At 40.7% G+C, this 23,060-nt stretch overlaps 2 protein-coding genes across 5 annotated transcripts in view; both read left to right on the forward strand.

Moving 5' to 3' along the window:
• LOC115162462 (connector enhancer of kinase suppressor of ras 3) overlaps positions 1–8,630 on the forward strand; it is a 78,639-nt gene extending 70,009 nt beyond the window's left edge. For both annotated transcript variants that reach the window (XM_029713779.1, XM_029713778.1), the window contains exons 16-25: positions 661–714; positions 1,501–1,540; positions 4,013–4,182; positions 4,512–4,585; positions 4,858–4,929; positions 5,028–5,089; positions 5,244–5,362; positions 5,526–5,880; positions 6,457–6,647; positions 6,826–8,630. In XM_029713779.1, coding sequence (XP_029569639.1) covers positions 661–714; positions 1,501–1,540; positions 4,013–4,182; positions 4,512–4,585; positions 4,858–4,929; positions 5,028–5,089; positions 5,244–5,362; positions 5,526–5,880; positions 6,457–6,647; positions 6,826–7,026 — 1,338 coding nt within the window. In that variant the 3' untranslated portion in view covers positions 7,027–8,630. The remainder of the gene's footprint in view (positions 1–660; positions 715–1,500; positions 1,541–4,012; positions 4,183–4,511; positions 4,586–4,857; positions 4,930–5,027; positions 5,090–5,243; positions 5,363–5,525; positions 5,881–6,456; positions 6,648–6,825) is intronic.
• A 175-nt stretch (positions 8,631–8,805) lies between these two features.
• LOC115162461 (protein SCAF8) overlaps positions 8,806–23,060 on the forward strand; it is a 39,368-nt gene continuing 25,113 nt past the window's right edge. Inside the window, exons 1-2 of one of the 3 annotated variants that reach the window (XM_029713774.1) lie at positions 8,806–8,957; positions 10,371–10,454. In XM_029713774.1, the coding sequence (XP_029569634.1) occupies positions 8,928–8,957; positions 10,371–10,454 (114 nt within the window). In that variant the 5' untranslated portion in view covers positions 8,806–8,927. Of the gene's footprint in view, positions 8,958–10,368; positions 10,455–16,172; positions 16,258–23,060 lie in introns of those variants that run through there. The other 2 variants (XM_029713777.1, XM_029713776.1) reach the window with 2 other exon arrangements.

The following is a 23,060-nucleotide window of genomic DNA, read 5'->3' on the forward strand; positions in this document are numbered from 1 at the left end:
GTTCTTTCGTTGCAGCATTTTGGAACTGTATGGTAGGAATGTGTATTTTGAGCTACCAGTTCTTTAAAAAAAATCTAGTGTTAAATTGGAGGCATTTTCTTTGTCCATCCATGGACTATGGCTTCATCATGACCATGGACCTGGAAAGAGATTAACCTTATTTTGCATGTTTTTATCAGCTGATGTGACCTACATTTTGGTTTGTGTGGCTCCAGGGTCTGAGGGTCCCTCCATCAAACTCCTCGATGTTCTCTGTGAGGAACGCAGTCCCCCTGAGGAAGTATTCTAGGAGGAAGTGTGTCAATAATGGCAATGTGAAGGAAACGGTTTCTCAATGTCAGTGACAATGTCAGTTTGGTTTGAAGACATTATGGGTCATAGTCTGTTATAAGAAGGGCTGACTACAATCTTGTGCAAGTTCACTTATGAAGACTAAATGCAATGTACAAGGGTCATGCTATAAATGGACACCAACTCATCCATGATGCAAAGCAGTTCCCCCTTTTCTCTAAATCAGGAGAGATGTCAAAGTGGACCCTTTGACATTTTGAAGTATTGTACTCAGTCTATTAATTTAACATGGGGGTAAATAATGTTTTGAATTTAAAGGTCTGTCGATAAACTGAAAAGGTATCTCTCTCTCTCCCTGCCTGCCTGCAGGCTGCCTTCCCTATATCTCTGGCTCCCTCCATGGCAGGTGACGACTACAACCCTGTAAGTACTGGAGATTATCTATAGGTCTCTTTTATATGTTATTAAGGAAGTTTTTATTAAATGTTTTTTTGTTCCTGAGGCAGCTAGTAGTGACAAATTGCGTCTGCAATTCCTTTCTCATATGGTGTCATCATTACAGCTTCCTCTGAGATATATATATATATATACACACACACACACACACAAAAAGAGTTATACATGGAATAAAAAAAACATCTCTTTGCAGTAGTCACAAGCAATCAAATATAAGTTCCATGGTCCCATGTGGCTCAGTTGGTAGAGCATGGTGTTTGCAACGCCAGGGTTGTGGGTTCGATTCCCACGGGGGACCAGTACGAAGAAAAAGAAAAAAATCTATGAAATGTATGCATTCACTACTGTAAGTCGCTCTGGATAAGAGCATCTGCTAAATGACTAAAATGTAAATGTAAGTTGTTTGCCAACTTAAAAACAAAAATATATATATATATGTATATATGTGTGTGTGTGTGTGTATATATATATATATATATTTATATTTTGTTTTTAAGTTGGCAAACAATTGTTATATTTGATTTCTTGTGACTGCTGCAGAAAGAGAGAGAGAGACACACACACACACACACACACACACACACACACAACACAAGTGACACTGGTGGTGTGAAACAGGATGTTTCAAAGACTATAGCTGAGGTAGGGTGAGGGACTGTCTGATCGAGCTGCACTCTGAGGAAGCTCTACCTTCAATCACACATCTCGTGAACTAGGGACTATCTGACCTCTCACTACCTTCTGTTCTATCAGGTTTCCCTGAGACAGAAACCCAAGAGGAAGACTCGAGGAGGTAAGTTGGTGTCCAGGCCTGATTCTGCTGCCTGCCTGCTTGCTGTCTGTGCCCTCAGCTGTAATTTGGCACCACTGATTTGGGCGTGTGTGAAGTGTCAGGACGATTGGAGGGTTGTTTTGATAATGCTGTAGACCTTTATACTCGTATACAGGTTGAAAATTGCAGATTTGGGCACAGATAAACATCTAAATTGGAAGGCAGTGGTTGTACAGTAACATGCTATAGATGACGTCTAAACTCAGGCTCTGTGATTGGGTTTTGACTGACAGCTGTTCTGAACTTAGTCCCGCTCCCTCCTGTTAATTGGGCAACTTTTCCAAATGTTTTGTTGTCTAATGGAAATGCTGTAAATTTAAGAGGACTCGATCCATTTTAAAAGATCAGACGTTGAGGATTGTAATGAATACTGCTTTGAGTCCAAATGTACAATTCACATTTCCATATCATAAAACCCATGTCATATACAGTGTCACCATTTATGATCCCCATGTTTGGTGTACAGTTGGCGTCATACTCTGGGTTGTTCTGAACAGAATGAGCCTGTTTGTCTATTGTGAAGAAAATTTGCTGCGGAAAAAGCACCTGAATGCACTCATGACTCCTTTCTATGTACACCAAAATGATCTGTTTCTCTGAATTGCCTTGTGAAAGCCTAACACTGTAAGATCATATTTTATAACTAAGCTAGTCATGTTGGCAATAGAACAAGCTTTTAAATGATGCCCACCTGACCCAGATTGCAATTGATAATGGGACGTTTTTGGATTGCTTAAACAACAACAGTAATTGTGTGATTGCAGGGCTGTGTTCAAAACAACTACAAGTGTGCTTGCTCTAGTTCCTCAACGGCACAGCTAGGAGAGCAAAACAAAATCAACTTTTGGTTGTAGACTCTTCCTTGAGTCATAAAAGTGCATGGAAATGATTCAGGAACTGTGCCCACTGTGGAGAGGTGTGTGACCACGTGGAGACACCAGTTAGTCCTCTCAACCCCATGTCATTTTGGGGATTTACGTTGCACCTACCCCACATTTTACAGGAATATTCTTATGTTACTCAATGTATCTAGAGTATTTTCTGATTTAGTTATCAACAAATGCGCCGGAACTGTTGAACTGCTGTGTCCTGAACTGTCGTCTAATGATATTCCCATTATCTCCAAACTATTTCCTTTCTGTTGCTACCATGCTTTTCATATTTCTTCTGTAAGAAACATTTCAATTTAGCCCTATCTATAAAGGCCAGTTCCCACTAGTGTAAAGGGTTAAGACAAGGCTCAGCAAGAGATTCCAATATTATTAACCTGTTTATGGGCAGTTACTGTATGCTGAGCAGTCTGTGCTTCATTGTGTGTGATAAACAGGTAACGGCCAAAATAATGGATACACTGAGGGATAAAAAGTATATTGAAAACAGGTGCTTCCACACGTGCAGTTCTTGACTTAAGGAAAGCAATTAACATCCCATCATGCTTAGGGCCATGTATAAAAATGCTGGGCAGGTGATTATTTTGCCCCGCAAAAAAAGTACATTTTTATTGTCACATACACCAGATAGGTGCAGTGAAATGCATTGTTTTACAGGGTCAGTCATACTAGTACGGCACCCCTGGAGCAAATTATGGTTAAATGCCTTGCTCAAGGGCACGTTGAACAGATTTTTCAACTTGTCGGCTCGGGTATTCAACCCAATGCTCTAACCTGCCATAGCTACCATGGCCATACCCCCATAGGATGACAATGCCCCATCCACAAGGCACGAGTGGTCACTGAATGGTTTGATGAGCATACTTAAAAAATGTTTTTTAACCATATGCCATGGCTGTCTCAGTCATCAGATCTCAACCCAATTGAACACCCATGAGAGATTCTGGAACGGCGCCTGAGACCGCATTTTCCACCACCATCAACAAAACACCAAATTATGGAATTTCTTGTGGAAGAATGGTGTTGCATCCCTCCAATCGAGTTCCAGACACTTGTAGAATCTATGCCAAGGTGCATTGAAGTTGTTCTGGCTTATGGGTGGCCCAACACCCTACTAAGACACTTTATGCTAGTGTTTCCTTCATTTTGGAATTTACCTGTATATCCTTTGGAATACTTCTTTGAAAATGATTTGTCTGACCACCATCTGACACAGGTAGGCTGAAAGAGATTCTGAATCTGCTGTACTGGGAAACTAGCTTAAAATCTGAATCAGCAGGTGAACCATAAATCTGTTGAACAAATCTGTTGCATAGAATGTTCAATATGGAGTCATTGGACTATTTGAATTATATTGTATCCCTCTGTAAATCATGGCATTGTAATATTGTTTGTACCTTGCTGAACTTGCTAAAGAGGATTTATTTAACCAATCATAGTGTCATATCAAAATGTCTGCATAGCAATAAAGGTATATTAGAGGGTATATTGTTGCTTTGCAACCACGGTGCATGAATTCATGAACGATCTCCTCTGTGTTCAGGCAATGTGGCAATGAGCAGACGGAGGGTCTCGGTTAAAGAGCTTGGGGAGTCGGACTTCCAGGGCTGGCTCTACAGGAAGAAAGAAGGAAAGGCCTTCCTGGGTTTCAAATGGAAAAAGTACTGGTTTGTGCTGAAGAAGACTTCCCTGTACTGGTACACTACTCAACTGGTGAGTGACACTCATAACTTAACCCTCTATGCTGAGTCATCATATCATTTCCACAGCTGCTTGCTGCCTCTGCTACGTCACTGCTGGAAATTAGTCCGTCTGAGTCTGACATGGTGTTTCCTGTAGCTGGAAGTGTCTGTCAGTTTCTTCTACGGAGGCATGATTACTGGCAAGATGGAGGAATTAATTAAGCCTATGTTTACCATGTGTCAAAACTAATTTGAGGGAACTAGAAATGGATAAAAGGTTGAATAATGCCTCTTTTCATTGCTTTGAAATGCCAGTACCTTTTTAATGCTAAGAATCTGTCAATCCTATATTATTTTCAGGCAGATAAAGCAGAGGGATACATTAACCTGACTGACTTCATCATCGACAGAGCATTGGAGTGCAAGAAAAAATAGTAAGTAACTTGTTTCTTATTTCACTAAATCATGTTACTGTTTGTGTAAAACCAGTCAATACATCTATTCCAGGTAATAACTGACCATTTACTGCCAGGTAATCACTGACCATTTACTGCCACATTTTCAATTTGCCAAGAACGCCCAACTCTCATAATGACAGGAAGTTATAGGTCGCGTGAATGTGTAACTTCCTGAGCGCAGTGTGAATGATTGAACACAAAGTGAGAAACTGAATCATCTGAGTTATGTTCTCTCCTGTCTCTTGCAGTGCCATCAAAGCATGTCACCCGCAAGTCATGATTTTTTACTTTGCAGCTGATACCTACGAGGAGATGAACATGTAAGTCGCATGAAAAGATTGTAATGTAAGTCATGTTAAGAGTGTCATCATAGAAACAGTGAGGAATGTGACAGTCTCTCTCTGTTTGTCTGTTGCAGTTGGTTGAATAAGCTTGGGCTTGCTTCAATACAATACGAACCAACAGAGAGCAACACTGCTGGTAAGCTTTTATGTTGATCAGTCGGCATGATTTATCAGCTGTGATCCATTCCACCAATTGACTCATTCTGTTCTTTACTACTATTGTCTCAGGATCGCTGCTGATTATTGTTTGTCAAGTATGTAGCCTAATGGCATTTTGACTCTGTGTCCAGAGTGCTACAGCGAGGCAAGTGATCACGAGGAGGCTGAGACAACAGAGGCCCCCCCTCCCCCATACTCTGAGCAGATGAACCAGGGCTCTGTGGATGGTCCACCTGGCAGTGGACATCAGGTCAGTAGGCAGTATGCACTGGGCAGCCGAGTAGGCTCTGGTAATTAAGGCCAAAAGTTTTTCCTAACCATGTGACATGACCAAGAAATCCTCTGGGCCCTAGTTACACTGAGTGTTGAGTGTTAACCTTGCTGAACAACCCCTTTATGTTCTTCTCTCTCAGGGTACCCTCCCTCCCCCCTACTCCTCCCCCCTTCCCAGCGAGACCAATGGCTCCTTCTCCTCACCTGTCAGCACAATGACATCACAGAGTTCCGTGTCCTCACTGGCCAAGCATCGTCAGTCCTGGCTGGACCTGGTCTCGCAGGCCTCTCCTGTTGTCGGGGAAACGGTGGTGTGCTCTGTGCAGGTCCACACACATCGGCCCCCACATAATCAAGAGAACGAGGGGCCCCTACAGCACCACCAGGAGGCTTCATCATACCAGGACCCTCCAGGGAGCACAGCCAGGGAGGAGGACTTTAACCCCAGGGAGCAGACAGAGGACGTGGCTGTGCTAGAAATAGGGACAGAAGATGGTGAGAATGCTTTTTTTTCTTAACGGCTGTTGACTTAAATAAGGGGAACATATTAATCACAATACAAATTGTGAAGGAAAAATAATTTTGTGCTCCCTGGATGCCTTTAGTTCTTACGTGATCAGACCTGTGGATAGGAGAAGTGCAAGTAGACCACACTTCCTGTTGTGCAATGTCACATCTTCTGTCTTTGGCAGCACATTGGTAGCTGTGCTTATCGTAAGATGTGAGTTAGTTTGAATGTCTGCCTACACATCCTGCCCTGGCCTTGGAATTTTTGTTAAACAGATTTGAATACCAAAACATCCTAGTCTTCATCCTGTTTTCACAGTTTTGTCTAACATTACATTGTCTCATAACTGTCAATCAACTAGTTGGAAAAAAACATGAAACGAAGTGGAGTTATAGTCAACACTATTTAAATCCTGTCAATGAGCTCAATGTTATTTTTAACCTGTTTTGAGTAAGGGTACTGACCTCAAACCTTGTCATACTTTATCTTTAAAACTGGTAGACTTATAAATATGTTTCTGCAGAAATATACATTTCTTGAAGTCCATTGTATTGTTCTTGCAGTGAACCATGAAGCCACATCTGATGAGATGGAGAGACTGTACATCCACATCAAGCAGGCCAACCTCTCTCCCATAGGAGACCGCAAACCATCCACCAAGAGGGACTTCAGAGCCTCCTTTATAAAGAGATGCAAAAACCAGGACATTAACGAGAAACTGCACCTCATCAGGACCCTCAACAGCACGCTAAAGGTACATCTGCCAACTTGACTAGATTTATTATATGCTTTTGTTTTTATCAGTTTATCACCACATAGGTGGCAGGATCACATGTATGTCGTTGTTTTCGATGTACAAATTGTATGTGCTGTTTAGTATTGAGACCCTTGAGCATAGTTACACTCTCTTTCTTTCTTCCCCTTTGATTTAGGCAAAGGAGGCAGACCTGTTGACCATCGAGCAGGTGCTGTCAGAACCCACCCCATCCAGATTCAGGGAATGGAAAAAAGTCAACACACCTCTGCTCCAGGAGATCTGTCTCAAGCATGGACACCAGGTGGCAGCAGAGGTAGAGCCCTCCGCAGCAGCAGCCAATGCCATTGCTGTCCCCTTTGTAGAGACCAGTTTATAAAGGAGTAGGATGAATTTGCCCCTAAACACTGATCTAAGGTCAGTGTTGAGTTTACCCCACTAAAGCTTATGGTTAAGACTTGGGATGGATGAGCAGATTGCGTTCATGTGCCTAGGGGTAACTTTTACTCAGAATGTTTATGACTCACTGCCGTTATTGTCTACCCATAACCCAGTAGCACTAAGGGTTGTACACAGGCAGCCTGGTCTCATAGACTAGACGTAACATAGTAAACATAAATCCAGGATACTGAAATTAGCATGATATGTTACGTTTGGTTACATAAGATAGAAGATTACTTAATAAGACAAAAAAACAAAAAGAGGGTGTATCATGGATGAGTGGGTGTATAACGCGAACGTCTAACAACCCAAAGGTTGCGTCTTCAAATCACACCAAAGGCAACTTTTGCATTTTAGCTAATTAGTAACTTTAACTACTTGCTACTTTGCAACTACTAAACATGTTAGCTACCCCTAACCCTTTAACTTAACTCCTAACCTTAACCCTTAGCCTAGCTAGCATTAGCCACCTAGCTAACATTAGCATTAGGCACTTAGCTAGCATTAGGCACTTAGCTAGCATTAGGCACTTAGCTAGCATTAGGCACCTAGCTAACGTTAGCCACAACGAATTGCAATTCGTAACATATCATCTGAATTGTAATTCATAGCATATCATCCGAAATTGATGGGCAGCCACAAATGAATACATATCATATGAAATGTAACATATCATACTAAATGAAGGAAGATAGATTTACATTTTCTACGATTTACGTTTACTATTACTCCTACCACCAAGTCCAGGTTGACACAGGCTGCATTTTTATCTAACTACATATGATAGGAAGCAGCTCATGTGTTGACTCTCCACTAAGTGGAATCATGATAAGAGGAAAGTGTCTTATTTTTAAAGCTGGAGTTGATGCAAACATTTGGTTGATTGGATGACATTATATGGTTTTATATTGTTTATGTTGTCATTTATCTTTTTAGGTTTAGAGATGTAACAATTTACATTTTCTTCTGTTGTGATATGTACAGTGTTTGCTTGCATTTGTGTTATCTCAAGTAGTGAGTGATGGAACATTGGGTAGATGTGTCCACCTCTGAAAGCTAATTTCCACAAGTGTTTGTTATTTTGCAACATGATCGGTTGCCTATAGGACAAGGTTTTATTTTCTAATAGTTTTACAGACATGCACTAGTACTGCCATGAAATGTACAGTATGTAAGCTTTTGATACAAACTTTTGTGACTGTTATCTTAGTTACATTTGGATCATGATATCTTTGTGGTTTTCCTAGAGACATTTTATCATTCAACATTGCTGTATTTGATAGCTGTTACATCCAGGTCCTGATACTTTTATGGAGACGTTGTTATGCAAGCATTCCATTTTGTGCCAGCAACAATGAATCCTGAAATGTAATTTAAATGATTTAGCTGTGGAAAATATTTTAAGTTGTTTTAGCATTGTAAATAAAGTCATTGTACATAGGTATAAAGTGTGTACAGTTCGATTGTATTTTAATTGGTCCATTTTCATTAAGTGACTGTGTCGAAAGAGTAATAAAGAGTTAAAATGCTCTGCATTATAAATATCAGCATTTTTTTTTCTTCGGACAGATGCTTTTTAAAATAATCTAGCAGGGTGTTAGAGTATGTTTTTGACCACGAGTCGTCGCCAGTTAGCTAATGTCATTGGGCCTGCAATGCAACTGTGTGACACTTGGGTTCGCTAGTCTCTGTACTGCTGTTCTGATTTCATTGAGGTCGTGCGCCATATTGGCAATCTTCTCCATCTCACCAAGCTAACGTAGAGCATGCATCAAACCGGTTGTCGAGGAGAACAATATAAACATTTTACAGTTTACAACGAGACGCAAATACAACACCATGGAGGCTGTCAAAGCATTCAACGGCGAGGTTTGTATGATTTCTCCCTCACATTTCAATGCAAGTGACTGTAATGTTAGTGAAATGTATGATTAACGTTAGCTAGCGTAAAGCAGAAAGGGGGAGAAGGGCAGCTAGACACAAGGCCGCATCCTTTCAGTAGACACGGCTTGCTTCCACCATGAATATTGATCACCCAGTTAGGCCTTTTCAATGTAAGCGCTACTGTACCGTCATTTGGTCAGCAATACTGAGCTAAACTCGGTGAACTCTAGCTAACTAGATTGCCATCTGGTAGAGCGCGCTAATAATGTTTAACTAGCCAGCTAATTTAGATTACAGTAGGCTAACTCGATTGAACTTCGAAATCAAAACAACCCCTGTCGCTATCTACGTCACCCTAATTTACTTAGTTAACGAGCAGCTACCAAGATACCTAACGTTAGCTATTTTCTTAACTCGGTCAACTGTAAAGGTTAGCTGGCTAGCTAGCAATGGCTAACAATGTTAGCCAGACAATAGCTAGCGAGCAAGGCCTGGTAAAACGTTAGCTGTTATGTTTTCGCGTGGCGGCGGGTGAAATGGGTCCAGTTAGCTAGCAAATTATGCAGCAAAACAATCACTGATGCTGTATTACTTTGTAGGTAACTAAAATAGCATGCTAGCAAGCTATTGTATTTTGTTCTAAATAATTTTGGGGGGCCCAGTAGTTTTCAGCCAAGTCACACCGGTCGAGTCATTCGTCTCACTTCAGTTAGCAAGGGCAGGATGGGTTTACTGATACGTTGGTTAGTTTAGCTAGCTGATTTCTATCTTCCAAAATAACTGAGGTTGGTAGAAATGTGCCAGACTTTGCATCTGGGTCTGTTCTTCAATTCAAGTTTGCCAAATGTGTCAATGTCAAGCATTATGTGTGGCCCGGTTGTTGCTGAAGCCAAACGATGACAGTAAATATTCGTAAATTCGAGTCTCGATAGTCATTAGTAGGTGATATGCATTCACTCACACATCTAGTTATGATCTCTGTAGTAATAATGCATGACTAAACTAGTAAAAAAAATGAGGGGGAATGTGGCCACAACATGGGGTGCCTGTGTAGAATTACATAACATGAACCATAAAATCAGATATCGTCGACAACATACAGCGAATTAAAACAAAAGCATCATGCCCAATACACGCACTACTTTTTCAGCTACTAATATTTCACTGGAGGCTATTGCGTGAATATTCTTTGTGCGCATAATAAAGACAGCCCCAAGTGTCTTTAAACACTTTTTTGACTACACCCTTTCCCAGGCCTATGTAGGCTACTGTACAAACTAAATGTTTGCCATTCCTCTTAGGTCTTAGCCTCAGTCCTGAGTAATGTGTTTCTTGTCTTAACACTTTTATATTAAAATGTGTTTGAACGGTTTGTTTCCTTCATTTTTTGTCTTTCAGCTCTTCTCGTTGAATGAGTACAAGCCTCCAATCTCCAAGGCGAAAATGACCAATATTACCAAGTCTGCAATAAAAGCTATAAAAGTAAGTATGTAGAAATGAATCTAAATAGTTGGAGTGATCGCGGACAGAGAGTCCATCTCCCAGCCGTACAATGAATGGGGTTCAAATAACCCTTGTTACCTGAACTAACTAACCTCCAAGTCAGTCTGACATGTTCTTGCAATGCACTATTTGGTTCAGTTGCATAGATTGATTAAATTCAAGCTCTGGAAGGTATACAAATGTCAGCCAGCATCCATCTATTCACTCTAACCAAAACATATGAAGATAATACATTAAAGGCCCCCTGCCCCTATTTCGATGTAATTCCTGTGCTTGGGAAATACTCGTTTAGGTTCCGCCTCTGAAGAATTACACAGGCTGCTAATACATATTAACGAATTGGGGGTGGGAACGTTGTGGTGATTTTCATGTTGAGTGGAGAAATAAGTAGGGCACTGAAAGTTGTCAGTGTAGCTAGCGTGCTAACATCCTCAAGGTAGCTAGTGTCATCTGTTTTTTTTACTAAACCATATTTGAAAGTTTAGCAAGCTGGCTAGGCTATTGCTGGTTCTGGAGCTGAATTTGTCATACCTTTGCCACAGATGGATAGGAGAAACCATTATCTTTGACTTTGCAATCTATTGTTTTCTCCAAAGTTTTGTAATCTTCCATAAATTGCGACAGCGAATCCACCATAGAATAAGATTAAGCTCCGGTAATATGGATAGCCTACCTACTGAACGGTTTGGTAATATGAATAGCCTAACTAGTGAACGGTTTGGTAATATGGATAGCCTAACTAGTGAACGGTTTGGTAATATGAATAGCCTAACTAGTGAACGGTTTGGTAATATGAATAGCCTAACTAGTGAACGGTTTGGTAATATGAATAGCCTAACTAGTGAATGGTTTGGTGATATGGATAGCCTACCTACTGAACGGTTTGGTAATATGAATAGCCTAACTAGTGAACGGTTTGGTAATATGAATAGCCTAACTAGTGAACGGTTTGGTAATATGAATAGCCTAACTAGTGAACGGTTTGGTAATATGAATAGCCTAACTAGTGAACGGTTTGGTAATATGAATAGCCTAACTAGTGAACGGTTTGGTAATATGAATAGCCTAACTAGTGAACGGTTTGGTAATATGAATAGCCTAACTAGTGAACGGTTTGGTAATATGAATAGCCTAACTAGTGAACGGTTTGGTGATATGAATAGCCTAACTAGTGAACGGTTTGGTAATATGGATAGCCTACCTACTGAACGGTTTGGTAATATGAATAGCCTAACTAGTGAACGGTTTGGTAATATGAATAGCCTAACTAGTGAACGGTTTGGTAATATGAATAGCCTAACTAGTGAACGGTTTGGTAATATGAATAGCCTAACTAGTGAACGGTTTGGTAATATGAATAGCCTAACTAGTGAACGGTTTGGTAATATGGATAGCCTACCTACTGAACGGTTTGGTGATATGAATAGCCTAACTAGTGAACGGTTTGGTGATATGAATAGCCTAACTAGTGAACGGTTTGGTGATATGAATAGCCTAACTAGTGAACGGTTTGGTAATATGAATAGCCTACCTACTGAACGGTTTGGTAATATGAATAGCCTAACTAGTGAACGGTTTGGTAATATGAATAGCCTACCTACTGAACGGTTTGGTAATATGAATAGCCTAACTAGTGAACGGTTTGGTAATATGAATAGCCTAACTAGTGAACGATTTGGTAATATGAATAGCCTAACTAGTGAACGGTTTGGTAATATGGATAGCCTAACTATTGAACGGGTGGGTAATATGAATAGCCTAACTAGTGAACGGTTTGGTAATATGAATAGCCTAACTAGTGAACGGTTTGGTAATATGAATAGCCTACTTACTGAACGGTTTGGTAATATGAATAGCCTAACTAGTGAACGGTTTGGTGATATGGATAGCCTACCTACTGAACGGTTTGGTAATATGAATAGCCTAACTAGTGAACGGTTTGGTAATATGAATAGCCTACCTACTGAACGGTTTGGTAATATGAATAGCCTAACTAGTGAATGGTTTGGTAATATGAATAGCCTAACTAGTGAACGGTTTGGTAATATGAATAGCCTAACTAGTGAACGGTTTGGTAATATGAATAGCCTAACTAGTGAACGGTTTGGTAATATGAATAGCCTAACTAGTGAACCGTTTGGTAATATGAATAGCCTAACTAGTGAACCGTTTGGTAATATGAATAGCCTAACTAGTGAACGGTTTGGTAATATGAATAGCCTAACTAGTGAACGGTTTGGTAATATGAATAGCCTAACTAGTGAACGGTTTGGTGATATGAATAGCCTAACTAGTGAACGGTTTGGTGATATGAATAGCCTAACTAGTGAACGGTTTGGTGATATGAATAGCCTAACTAGTGAACGGTTTGGTGATATGAATAGCCTAACTAGTGAACGGTTTGGTGATATGAATAGCCTAACTAGTGAACGGTTTGGTGATATGAATAGCCTAACTAGTGAACGGTTTGGTAATATGAATAGCCTAACTAGTGAACGGTTTGGTAATATGAATAGCCTAACTAGTGAACGGTTTGGTAATATGAATAGCCTAACTAGTGAACGGTTTGGTAATATGAATAGCCTAACTAGTGAACGGTTTGGTAATATGAATAGCCTAACTAGTGAACGGTTTGGTAATATGAATAGCCTAACTAGTGAACCGTTTGGTAATATGAATAGCCTAACTAGTGAACGGTTTGGTAATATGAATAGCCTAACTAGTGAACGGTTTGGTAATATGAATAGCCTAACTAGTGAACGGTTTGGTAATATGAATAGCCTAACTAGTGAACGGTTTGGTGATATGAATAGCCTAACTAGTGAACGGTTTGGTGATATGAATAGCCTAACTAGTGAACGGTTTGGTGATATGAATAGCCTAACTAGTGAACGGTTTGGTAATATGAATAGCCTAACTAGTGAACGGTTTGGTAATATGAATAGCCTAACTAGTGAACGGTTTGGTAATATGAATAGCCTAACTAGTGAACGGTTTGGTAATATGAATAGCCTAACTAGTGAACGGTTTGGTGATATGAATAGCCTAACTAGTGAACGGTTTGGTAATATGAATAGCCTAACTAGTGAACGGTTTGGACTAGTTGCTTTTTTCTACATTATAATGGACACGGTGCAACCTTTGGTAGGATGTTGGCAGGCTTTTCAGCTGCGCTACAGCAATACCAGGTCAGCCCGTGCTCATGCCATGTTTCTCACAGCTAGTGGAAGTGAAATGATGGGCTACAATGACTTTGCTCATGATGCACGCCGCAAATGATATGTAACCACACCCTGAGCGTATCAGACACGAAACAAGACAATACCAATAGAAATGTAACAACAGCACAACAAAATAGATCAACATGATAGTGGAATATTCTTTTACGGGTGCCTTTTTGTCATAGGATAGACACTTGTGGTTTCTAGCTGCACCAATCAAAGCAGTGGAGTATGGTCAAACCATTCATCTTGGGGGTTGCGTTGTTCAAAAATGCAATCATATCATACACAATTTTACCATTTATGAAATTGTCTCTCATATATATATATATATTATCCAATGGATTATGATAATTTGTTGGTGAAAATGTTAGAATTTTCTCCATGGCTCAGGTGACCATGTATAGGCAGGCTATGGCGAAAAGCTGTTTCGCTCATCTCAGTCCCGATTCGTGAAGAGGTAGAACTTTGCAGGTGTTTCTGATTAATAAACAATACCATGCTGGAGGGTGGTAATAGTCAAATAAAACCCAGCTCGTAGACGGAAAATTATTAGCATGTCATCTCATAGGGGAAACACGCCATTGACATGGAAAATATCTGAATTTCCAACTTCAAGCCCAAATATATCATACTTTGACTAAAACAATGACTTATTGACTTAAATTCTTGTGCCGCAACATGGGTAAGCTATGGGAATAGTCTTTCAGCAAAAAAAACAAAAACATTTCGTATTTTAAACCATTCATTTTTCCTAAATGAAGCACATTTTTGTCAGACTGACAAATTCGGTAATTTGTATGTGATAACTCTAATTTCAAAATGCGTCATAAACTACTGTCCAAAATGCTGGCAAAGCAAGCTGACAACTAGGACTCATCAAATGCCTCATTTGAAAGTGCCACTAAAGAATGTGCCACAATGTTGATCATGCCGTTTGAAGTAGCTAGTACCAGTAGCTATGTAGATAAGCAACTATTTTTGGCTGGTAATGGAGAAGTTATTACAGTTGTCCTGTGGCCCAATAGCATTTTTCACTGCAACTGTGAACACTATCTGCACACATAATTATAATAGGGTGCTACTGTCGGGTGTTGTTGGCAGTTCTTAAACGCCAACTCATGTTCGCCACAAATATAAAAGTTCTTATTTTTGCCACTATGCTATATAGTAACTTATGCTGTTTGAGTACTTCTTCAACTACACATTTGTAGGCCTAAACAAAGTAAGAAGCACAAATCAAACGCTAGGACTGGTGACCGCTTCAATAGGCCTAAATCACAGCCTTATTTCTGTAGGATCACATGCGTCCACCTTTTATGGTATAAGTCCTCTTGTGTTTCCTTTCCATCCTGGTATGACGGTGCCTTATGCTGACGAGCAGCAATGGGTTGACACTCTAGTGGAAGCAGATTTTAACATGATGCAGATAAGCTGCCTCTATTTAATTTGAAAATGTCATACACCACCCTCTTCATATCTTTTGATGGTTATGTTTGGTATCACATTATTCTCCTCATGTAGATTTTCTCTGAAACTTTAATCTTTCAGCTGCTGTTTTTATACTTGTACAGGCCTTGCCAGTCCACCCCCGTGCATTGTGGCCCTATGATTGTACTGAGTCTACTTGGCTCAGCATTCAGTCTAATTAGCTATAACACAGTTAATGCAACAAGAGGAAAACATTATTACAGACTAGGTTTATGAATAATAATAATAAGCTATGTATTTTCCTCAGATCGCATAGGCAGCCTGTATTAGAGGAGTATTTTTAGTTGTCAACAGGTTGTTGCCAGCTCACTCCCAAACATAATTTGATAGCTCATCTGTGTAGGTAGTGTCGGTGATGATGCGAGCCCATCAACTACTGCAGAGCTCTCCCCCAAATTCCACCAAACACAAACAGTGTGTGGCTATAAAAGTGCAGGAGAAATGCATATAGCGTTACTAACAACATCAGCTTTGGAAATATAGCCCAACACAAAATATGCTTTATTTTTAGTATTGGTTCCAATTTGAGGGATGTATACTTTATGAGCTCTGATACTTTCACAGTGCAACTAAATCACTGCTGGCTGAAACTTTGAACTGAAATACTTCATAGTATATTCATCCTAATCAATCATTTCCTGGGTAGCTTACACTTAAACAGTCATAATACTTTTGTGGGGCATAGACCAGTATTACAAAGACATTTTATCACTAAAATAATCTTAGCGCTTATCGTCTTGATCATCTTTCTGTCTTTTTGCTGTAGGCCCGCCTCTCGCAAATCTTTCTCGGTCTCTATGAACGGCTCCTCCCACTTTGTTGCAGATAACAAAATAAACTGTACAACGATAAAGTGCAAAACTAACCCCTTTATGGATGGTCATTCAATATGTTTGTGTTTGTAAATCTGTACGAATTACAGTGTAATCTTGGTATTGCTTTGCCTGTGTTGCCTGTGAATAACTCCTGTTTCCCCTTCCCTCAGCAGCTCTCCCAAAGCACTGAAAGTGAAGCAGGAGGATGGGGTGGAGAGAGTAACAGAGAGATAAGGGAACCCCTAACCAGCTTAGGTAGGAGATGGGCTGTTTCAAACAAGGAACATGGAAGAAGCCAAATCAATGAGACTCAAATTGCTCCTTCACAGAGAGAGATGGGGCTGTCTGCAGAGCTTTTGGCTCCCTGGGTCTTTTTCAGTACCCAAGCAACGCTTTCTCTTTTCTCTGGCTTCATACTTGGCCAGTTCTGACTGAATTAGGACTGAGTTGAATAAACCCAGCTGTTGTTTGAACTTGAAAAGTTGGTAATCCGTGTTCAGTCCATAGTGTAGGCTAATTGATGTTCTGTGGCTGTCTGAGTTAAACTGACCAGTCACTGTTCCCACCATTCTTAAGAGTCTATTAGGCCAAGGTGGACTTAGAAGAGTATCTTCTTTTAAATGTTTTATAGTAATGCGAAGTAGCTGTAGGACACCATGCACTGGAGAGTCACAGTTGACATTAGGACAACACTGCAGAAGAAGGTGAAGATTTATCACTGACAGATGAAATATGTTCTTAGTGTGGTGTATGGTTTGTAGTTTTGAAGTTGTCAGAGGCTGGCATGGCTTGATGTTCAGGGATAGTAGTCTGTTGTCAGGACTCACGAGACCACCGGCTCAAATTCCATGAGATTCCTGCACACTACTCTAGCAAATGATCACTGTTTGCTAACATTTCGCCCTTTCGACCTCTGAGGCTCTGAAGACAGTCGAAAGGCCGAAACCAAAGCATCATCAGAAAATTATACTTTGCATGCTCAGTATGTAGGAGTTTTAAAGCTGCAATTAGTAACTTTTTGGGCGACAAGACCAAATGCACATGGAAATGTGTTATTGATCTGTCATTCTCATTGAAAGCTATTCTAAGAAGCGTTAGATCTGTTCTATGTGAGCTATTTCTATGCTTCCCGTTTTGTTTTTGCGTCTTTTACTTTCGGTTTAGTACACCAGCTGAAAATACAATATTTTTGGTTATGGAAAATATATTTCAACGAGGTTTAGATGGTACAATGATTCTTTACACTATACTTGTTTGTTTTGTCACACAAACTGAGATTAGACAAACTATTAGAGATTTCGCCATAGTGCATCTATAGCTATTGTTTCATATCTACAATGCACCCACAAATAACCTATTCTGAATGTGTGAGTGCCTTTCACTTAATCCCTGTGAATGGGCATTCTGCTACTCTACTCTTGTCCGGAGTGTGGAGGCCAGGCCGTTGGTTGAAATTCTTCCGGAGAATCTGATGTTCTCGTTGGTTTGGCCTCCTTTGACACTAGCATATCACGAGCCAATCACCACAGAGTGAGGTGGTGTTCGAAAGTTGGTGTCCCGTGGGGATTGGGTTGGAGACCGACAGCGCATCTCAGTATGGAGCACAGTTCGGTATGGAGTTCACAATGCATGTATCATCTCATCAGCTGGTAAAAAAATTGTCTTGTGCCGGGTAAATTTGCTGTAGCCACAGCCTATGCTACCGTAATAATAGGCCTGATATACAGTATCTCCATGATGGATTAATATGAATGAACATCACTCTCTCGCCATCAATTCCATTAAAAATGCAACCAAAATAGATAATCCTATTCAAGATTGATATATATATATATATATATTATACACTGAGTGTACACAACAATAGGAACACCTTCCTAATATTGAGTTGGACCCCCTTTTGCCCTCAGAACAGCCTCAATTCATCGGGTCATGGACTCTACAAGGTGTCAAGCGTTCCACATGGATGTTGGCCCATGTTGACTCCAATGCTTCCCACAATTGTCAAGTTGGTTGGATGTCCTTTGGGTGGTGGACCATTCTTGATACACACGGGAAACTGTTGAGTGTTAAAAATCCCAGCAGCGTTGCAGTTCTTGACACACTCAAACCGGTGCGCCTGGCACCTATTACCATACCCTGTTCAAAGGCACTTAAATTGTCTTGCCCATTCACCCTCTGAATGGCATACATACGCAGTCCATGTCTCAATTGTCTCAACGCTTAAAAATCTTTCTTTAACCTGTCTCCTGTTCATCTACACTGATTGAAGTGGATTTAACAAGTGAAATCAATAAGGGCTCAATCAAGGCTTTCACCTGGTCAGTCTGTCATGGAAAGAGCAGGTGTTCCTAATATTTGTACACTCAGTGTACAAACATGTCATAGCCTACCTCTGGCCACCCATCCATTTTCCTGGAATCTTTCTCCCTCGTCAAATCAACTTCTTGCTTATTATATTGCTGAAATCCTGTCACATTTATGACCAACAATAAGTAGCCTTGAATGCATGGCCTAAAGCAGTTATTTATTCAATCATGATGAGAAGAAAATGCTGTCTGCACCTTATTCTAGTCCCAAATAGGCCATATACAGTATTATTCAAGAATGTCATTACAATATTAAGAAAAGGCTCCAATGCAAGCAAGTGATGGCCTGTGATGGAAACGCATACACCGTATGAGGAATTAATCTGAAAGGTAATGTTTCAGCCTTTGTCTTGCGTAGTGCAGGTAATCAATTCAATGCAGTATTAGCCTTATTTGTAGCTTCTAATTCATAGCCTCTGTCTTCCAGGGCTGGGAATTGCCAGGGACCTCACGTAATAAGTGCAGGAAACATGTTGGCCCAGTGTTTAAAAATAGATGAACAAGTTATAGGAGGAAAAATACCAGAGTTTTGTCGCAGGTACAGCCGACTAGCACTACCTACAGTAGATTTTTTTTGTTTGTTGACAAAGTTACTTTGAGTCAAATATCGCTATAATATCGTCTAAAAATAATATTTTGACATGTAACTTTTACCCCCCGTCACTACTGTCTTCACTGTTCTCAATTACGCACCTGCCCCCCGCTGGCCTCTCCTTCGCTCCTGTGGAGTCCCAAGAAACAGCTAGACTAGAATAGTTTGTCGGACATTTTTTATTTTGAGATAAAAAAAAATTAAAAAAGATTTTCAAATGAGGATTCAAGCTTGCTCTTGTTTGCTAAATGTAAATACAGCAGCCCAAAGAACTCCCGGGCAGTTTGAGAGTGTGTGCGATGGTCTGAATGCATATAGCAGTTATTTAGTCAGATCCAAATTCCATCCGCGTGAAGAGAAGTAAAAGCAGTCTGCATCTTATTGTAGTCCGATATTATTCAATCATGTAATTACAATCATGAAATAAAGGACAACACCACTTCATTTAACTGTTGAGAGCACGGAAGGAACAAAGCAACAATAGAGAAATCGGAAGTGATATTTATATTCTGAAAAGTAATAGAAAACGATATTAGTGGCTTCTTTTTGTAAGCACAAACTCCGTCATGGTTCGTTGGACAAAGCCAATGCTGTCTAGGCCCCTTGCTTCTTTCAATCTTTACTAACAACATGCCACTGGCTTTGAGTAAAGCCAATGTGTCTATGTATGCGGATGACTCGTCACTATACAAGTCAGCGAGTGCAATCACTGCAACACTTAACAGAGAGCTGCAGTTCGTTTCAGAATGGGTGGCAAGGAATAAGTTAGTCCAAATATTTCAAAAACTAAAAGCGTTGTATTTGGGACAAACCCTAAACCTCAACTAAATCTTGTAATAAATAATGTGTAAATTGAGCAAGTTGAGGTGAATAAACTGCTTGTAGTAACCCTGGATTGTAAACTGTCATGGTCAAAACATGTTGATACAACAGTAGTTAAGATGGGGAGAAGTCTGTCCATAATAAAACACCACTCTACCTTCTAACAACACTATCAACAAGGCAGGTCCTACAGGCCCTAGTTTTGTCACACATGTACTACTGTTCAGTAGTGTGGTCAGGTGTCACAAAGAGGGACCTCGGATAATTACAATTAACAGCACAATTATTAGTTTTTTTTTTGGTCTTGGGCTCATACAATGTCTTTAATGTAGGGCTCATCAGGCTCAGGTAGCATCAGGCTTGAATTTTCATGCTGATCAAAGCTCTAATCGCCTGCCCCTTTCTTTTGCGCTTCATCGCGGCCACATCGGATTGTTAGCAGTTGATGTTACTCTTCAATAACACAGACCCCAAAGCAAATCAGGGGGAGAAAAATAGGTTTATTCAAAGAGGACAAATCATAGATGTTATGCTGAGAGGTAGATGTTCATTCTCCCCTGTCCTCAGTGATTCTCTTCAAAGAACAAAAGGACAGGATGTAGTTTTATAGCCCAGCCCTAGCCTGTGGTTGACCAATTAGAAATTCTTGCAATAAAACTGGGCCAATGGCCAAATAACAAGTATCCTATTTCCGGCTCAATGTATAAACTATTTGGACCAATGAGAATTTGCCATGTAGCTATGAGTCCCGGACTGAAATTCCGCCTATGTCTCTGACCCATTGATCATTAATCCCCAATTACAGAAAAAACACTTTCCGTTGACTTTTACTCCTCTTGACCTTTAGTACTCTGTTGACCTCTCGTCCTCTGCGTTGTGTATTTATCTTTGAAATATTTTTACAGGACTGAATAGTTAGTTGGGTCATAAGGCGGGGGCATTCTGATGAGTTGGTCCGGGGGTGTCAATCAAATCTGGTTGATTTTTAAACGGACCTTTACACTTTGCTGCTTTGCCTTTTCACAAGGCTCAACTTCAGCTTCCTCACCGTAAACATCCAGCTATAGATATGTATACATCTAGGAAATGTAAGCACTTAGGAGGAAATTTGTAATTTTTTTCAAAGCCTGGTGTGTTGGCAGGAAGTTACATGTTCAGGTTACATGTTTGTTCGCAATATCTTTGGGTAAGATATTTGCTGCATTTATTAGTCATGTATTCTTTGCCCATTGTCGTGATACCCAATTGGTAGTTATGACCTTGTGTCGTCGCTGCAACTCCCCAACGGGCCCGGGAGCGGTGACGTTCGAGACATGGGTCCTCCTCTTTACACTGTTCGCTTAACCCGGAATGTGTCGGAGGAAACACCGTGCAACTGACGAACCCAGATGGTGCAAGGCCAAATGTGCACCGCCCTTCAGGTCTCCCTGTCTCGGCTGGCTATGACATAGAGGATGTTCTAACATGTTGTTTTGATATAGGCTAGATTACATTCATGAGCTGCTGTCAGATCCTGTACTTACTAAGCCGTTATTGAGCAATGTGGGTTAACGGTGGCCTAAAAATTGTTCAACCCTTGAAAAAGTGACATTTTAACTCGAGAGCACAGCAACAATGTTTTACCTAGGCTACAGTAGTTCGGCCTCTACGTTGCATAGGAGTGTGGGTCAGTTTGTTTAGAGTCTCACCAGGTTGGAAGAACTTGACTCTACTCAGGCCAAAAGATAAGCAGGGAATTTGATTACAGCAATGAGAGAAGAACCTTAGGTTCTGGGGTCTCTTCATTATGGGTCTCTTCTCAATCGGTGTGCTGCTGCACAATATTAGTTCAGCAATTGTTTGGCTCAAGTTAGTCCGCTTCATAATAGACTTATTAAATGCACAATTAACCGTTCATGGCTATGGCATATGCTGTCTGCGAGCTTTATTTCTTGTTTTCATAGTGTTTAATATTGGCCCAACATCTGTGTGATAGTTTAGGATGTGCACATTACTCACACCCTTCTTTCCTGATTTAAAGTAGAATCCAGCCTTTATGGTATTGAGAAAGTACTCAAGCACAACGAACTTTGATGGTACAAAATGCACCTTTTTATAGCGTTATCGTGGCCATTTCAGATGATTGTACTACATTTCATATTTGTGCATACCATAATGCAAAGTTAAAGCTCTCCAAACAAGGTTTTCATCAGATTGGCGTGTGTATGCCGCCTGTGCCAGTGTAATGTCTGAGGAACACTTATCAGTCTACTTTGGTATTGCTGCAGGTAGGCTGTCTATATAGGCTTCATCCAATGAGGGTGGCAGAACCCTCCATTGGTTTCTTGATGGGTGATTCATGGACAATATATTATCCCTAATATCCCAGCATATCCCCAGTACCCCTGCTTCACACTACTAAGTATATTCAGACAATAAGATGGTTACTGTATCGCACATAAATATCTCAGCCAAGTATCAAGTGCACGGTAGTGGTAGCTAGTAGGCCTAGTTGTTGGTTTTGGCTTTGTGTAGTCATATAGGGATCAAGTAGTAACACTGCTGGTTTGACAGTCTGCTGTCTGTCCCGCCTAGCTGTGCCACTAGAGACCCTGGTTCGAGTCCAGGCTCTGTCGCGACCGGGAGACCCATGGGGTGGCGCACAATTGGCCCAGCATCATCCGGGTTTGGGGAAGGTTTGGCTGGCGGGGATGTTCTTGTCCAATCGTGCACTAGTGACTCCTGTGGCGGGCTGTGCGCAGTGCACGCTGACACGGTCACCAGGTGCACGGTGTTTCCTCCGACACATTGGTGCGGCTGGCTTCCGCGTTAAGAAGCAGTGCGGCTTGGCTGGGTTGTGTTTCGGAGGAAGCAAGGCTCTCGACCTTCGCCTCTCCCGAGTCCATACCGGAGCAGCAATGGGACAAGACTGTAACTACCAATTTGGATAACACGAAATTGGGGAGAAAAAGGGGTAATAAAAGATCTTTGTATTTTCGATATGAAGTCAATTCATTTGAGTGACTCGTCAGTAGCCTACCATATTAAATCGATTAGAGAGCTGTTCTTTTGGATCCCTAATTTGCATACTGGTAGGCTTTTTTGCGATTTATCTGCAGATAAATTATGAAAACATTCTATGAAAATGGTGAGTCCTCACTGCAGGAACAATAGGTAGGCTAGTGGAGAGAGCCTCACTCTGGTCCAAAATATGAGAAAAGAAATAGGATTTACTGTAGGTCTAAGGATTTTAATCAATGTTGACAATACAGTAGTCAACTGCTACTTTCTGTGTA

This window comes from Salmo trutta, chromosome 25, assembly GCF_901001165.1.
Source record: "Salmo trutta chromosome 25, fSalTru1.1, whole genome shotgun sequence".
Lineage (NCBI taxonomy): Eukaryota > Metazoa > Chordata > Actinopteri > Salmoniformes > Salmonidae > Salmo > Salmo trutta.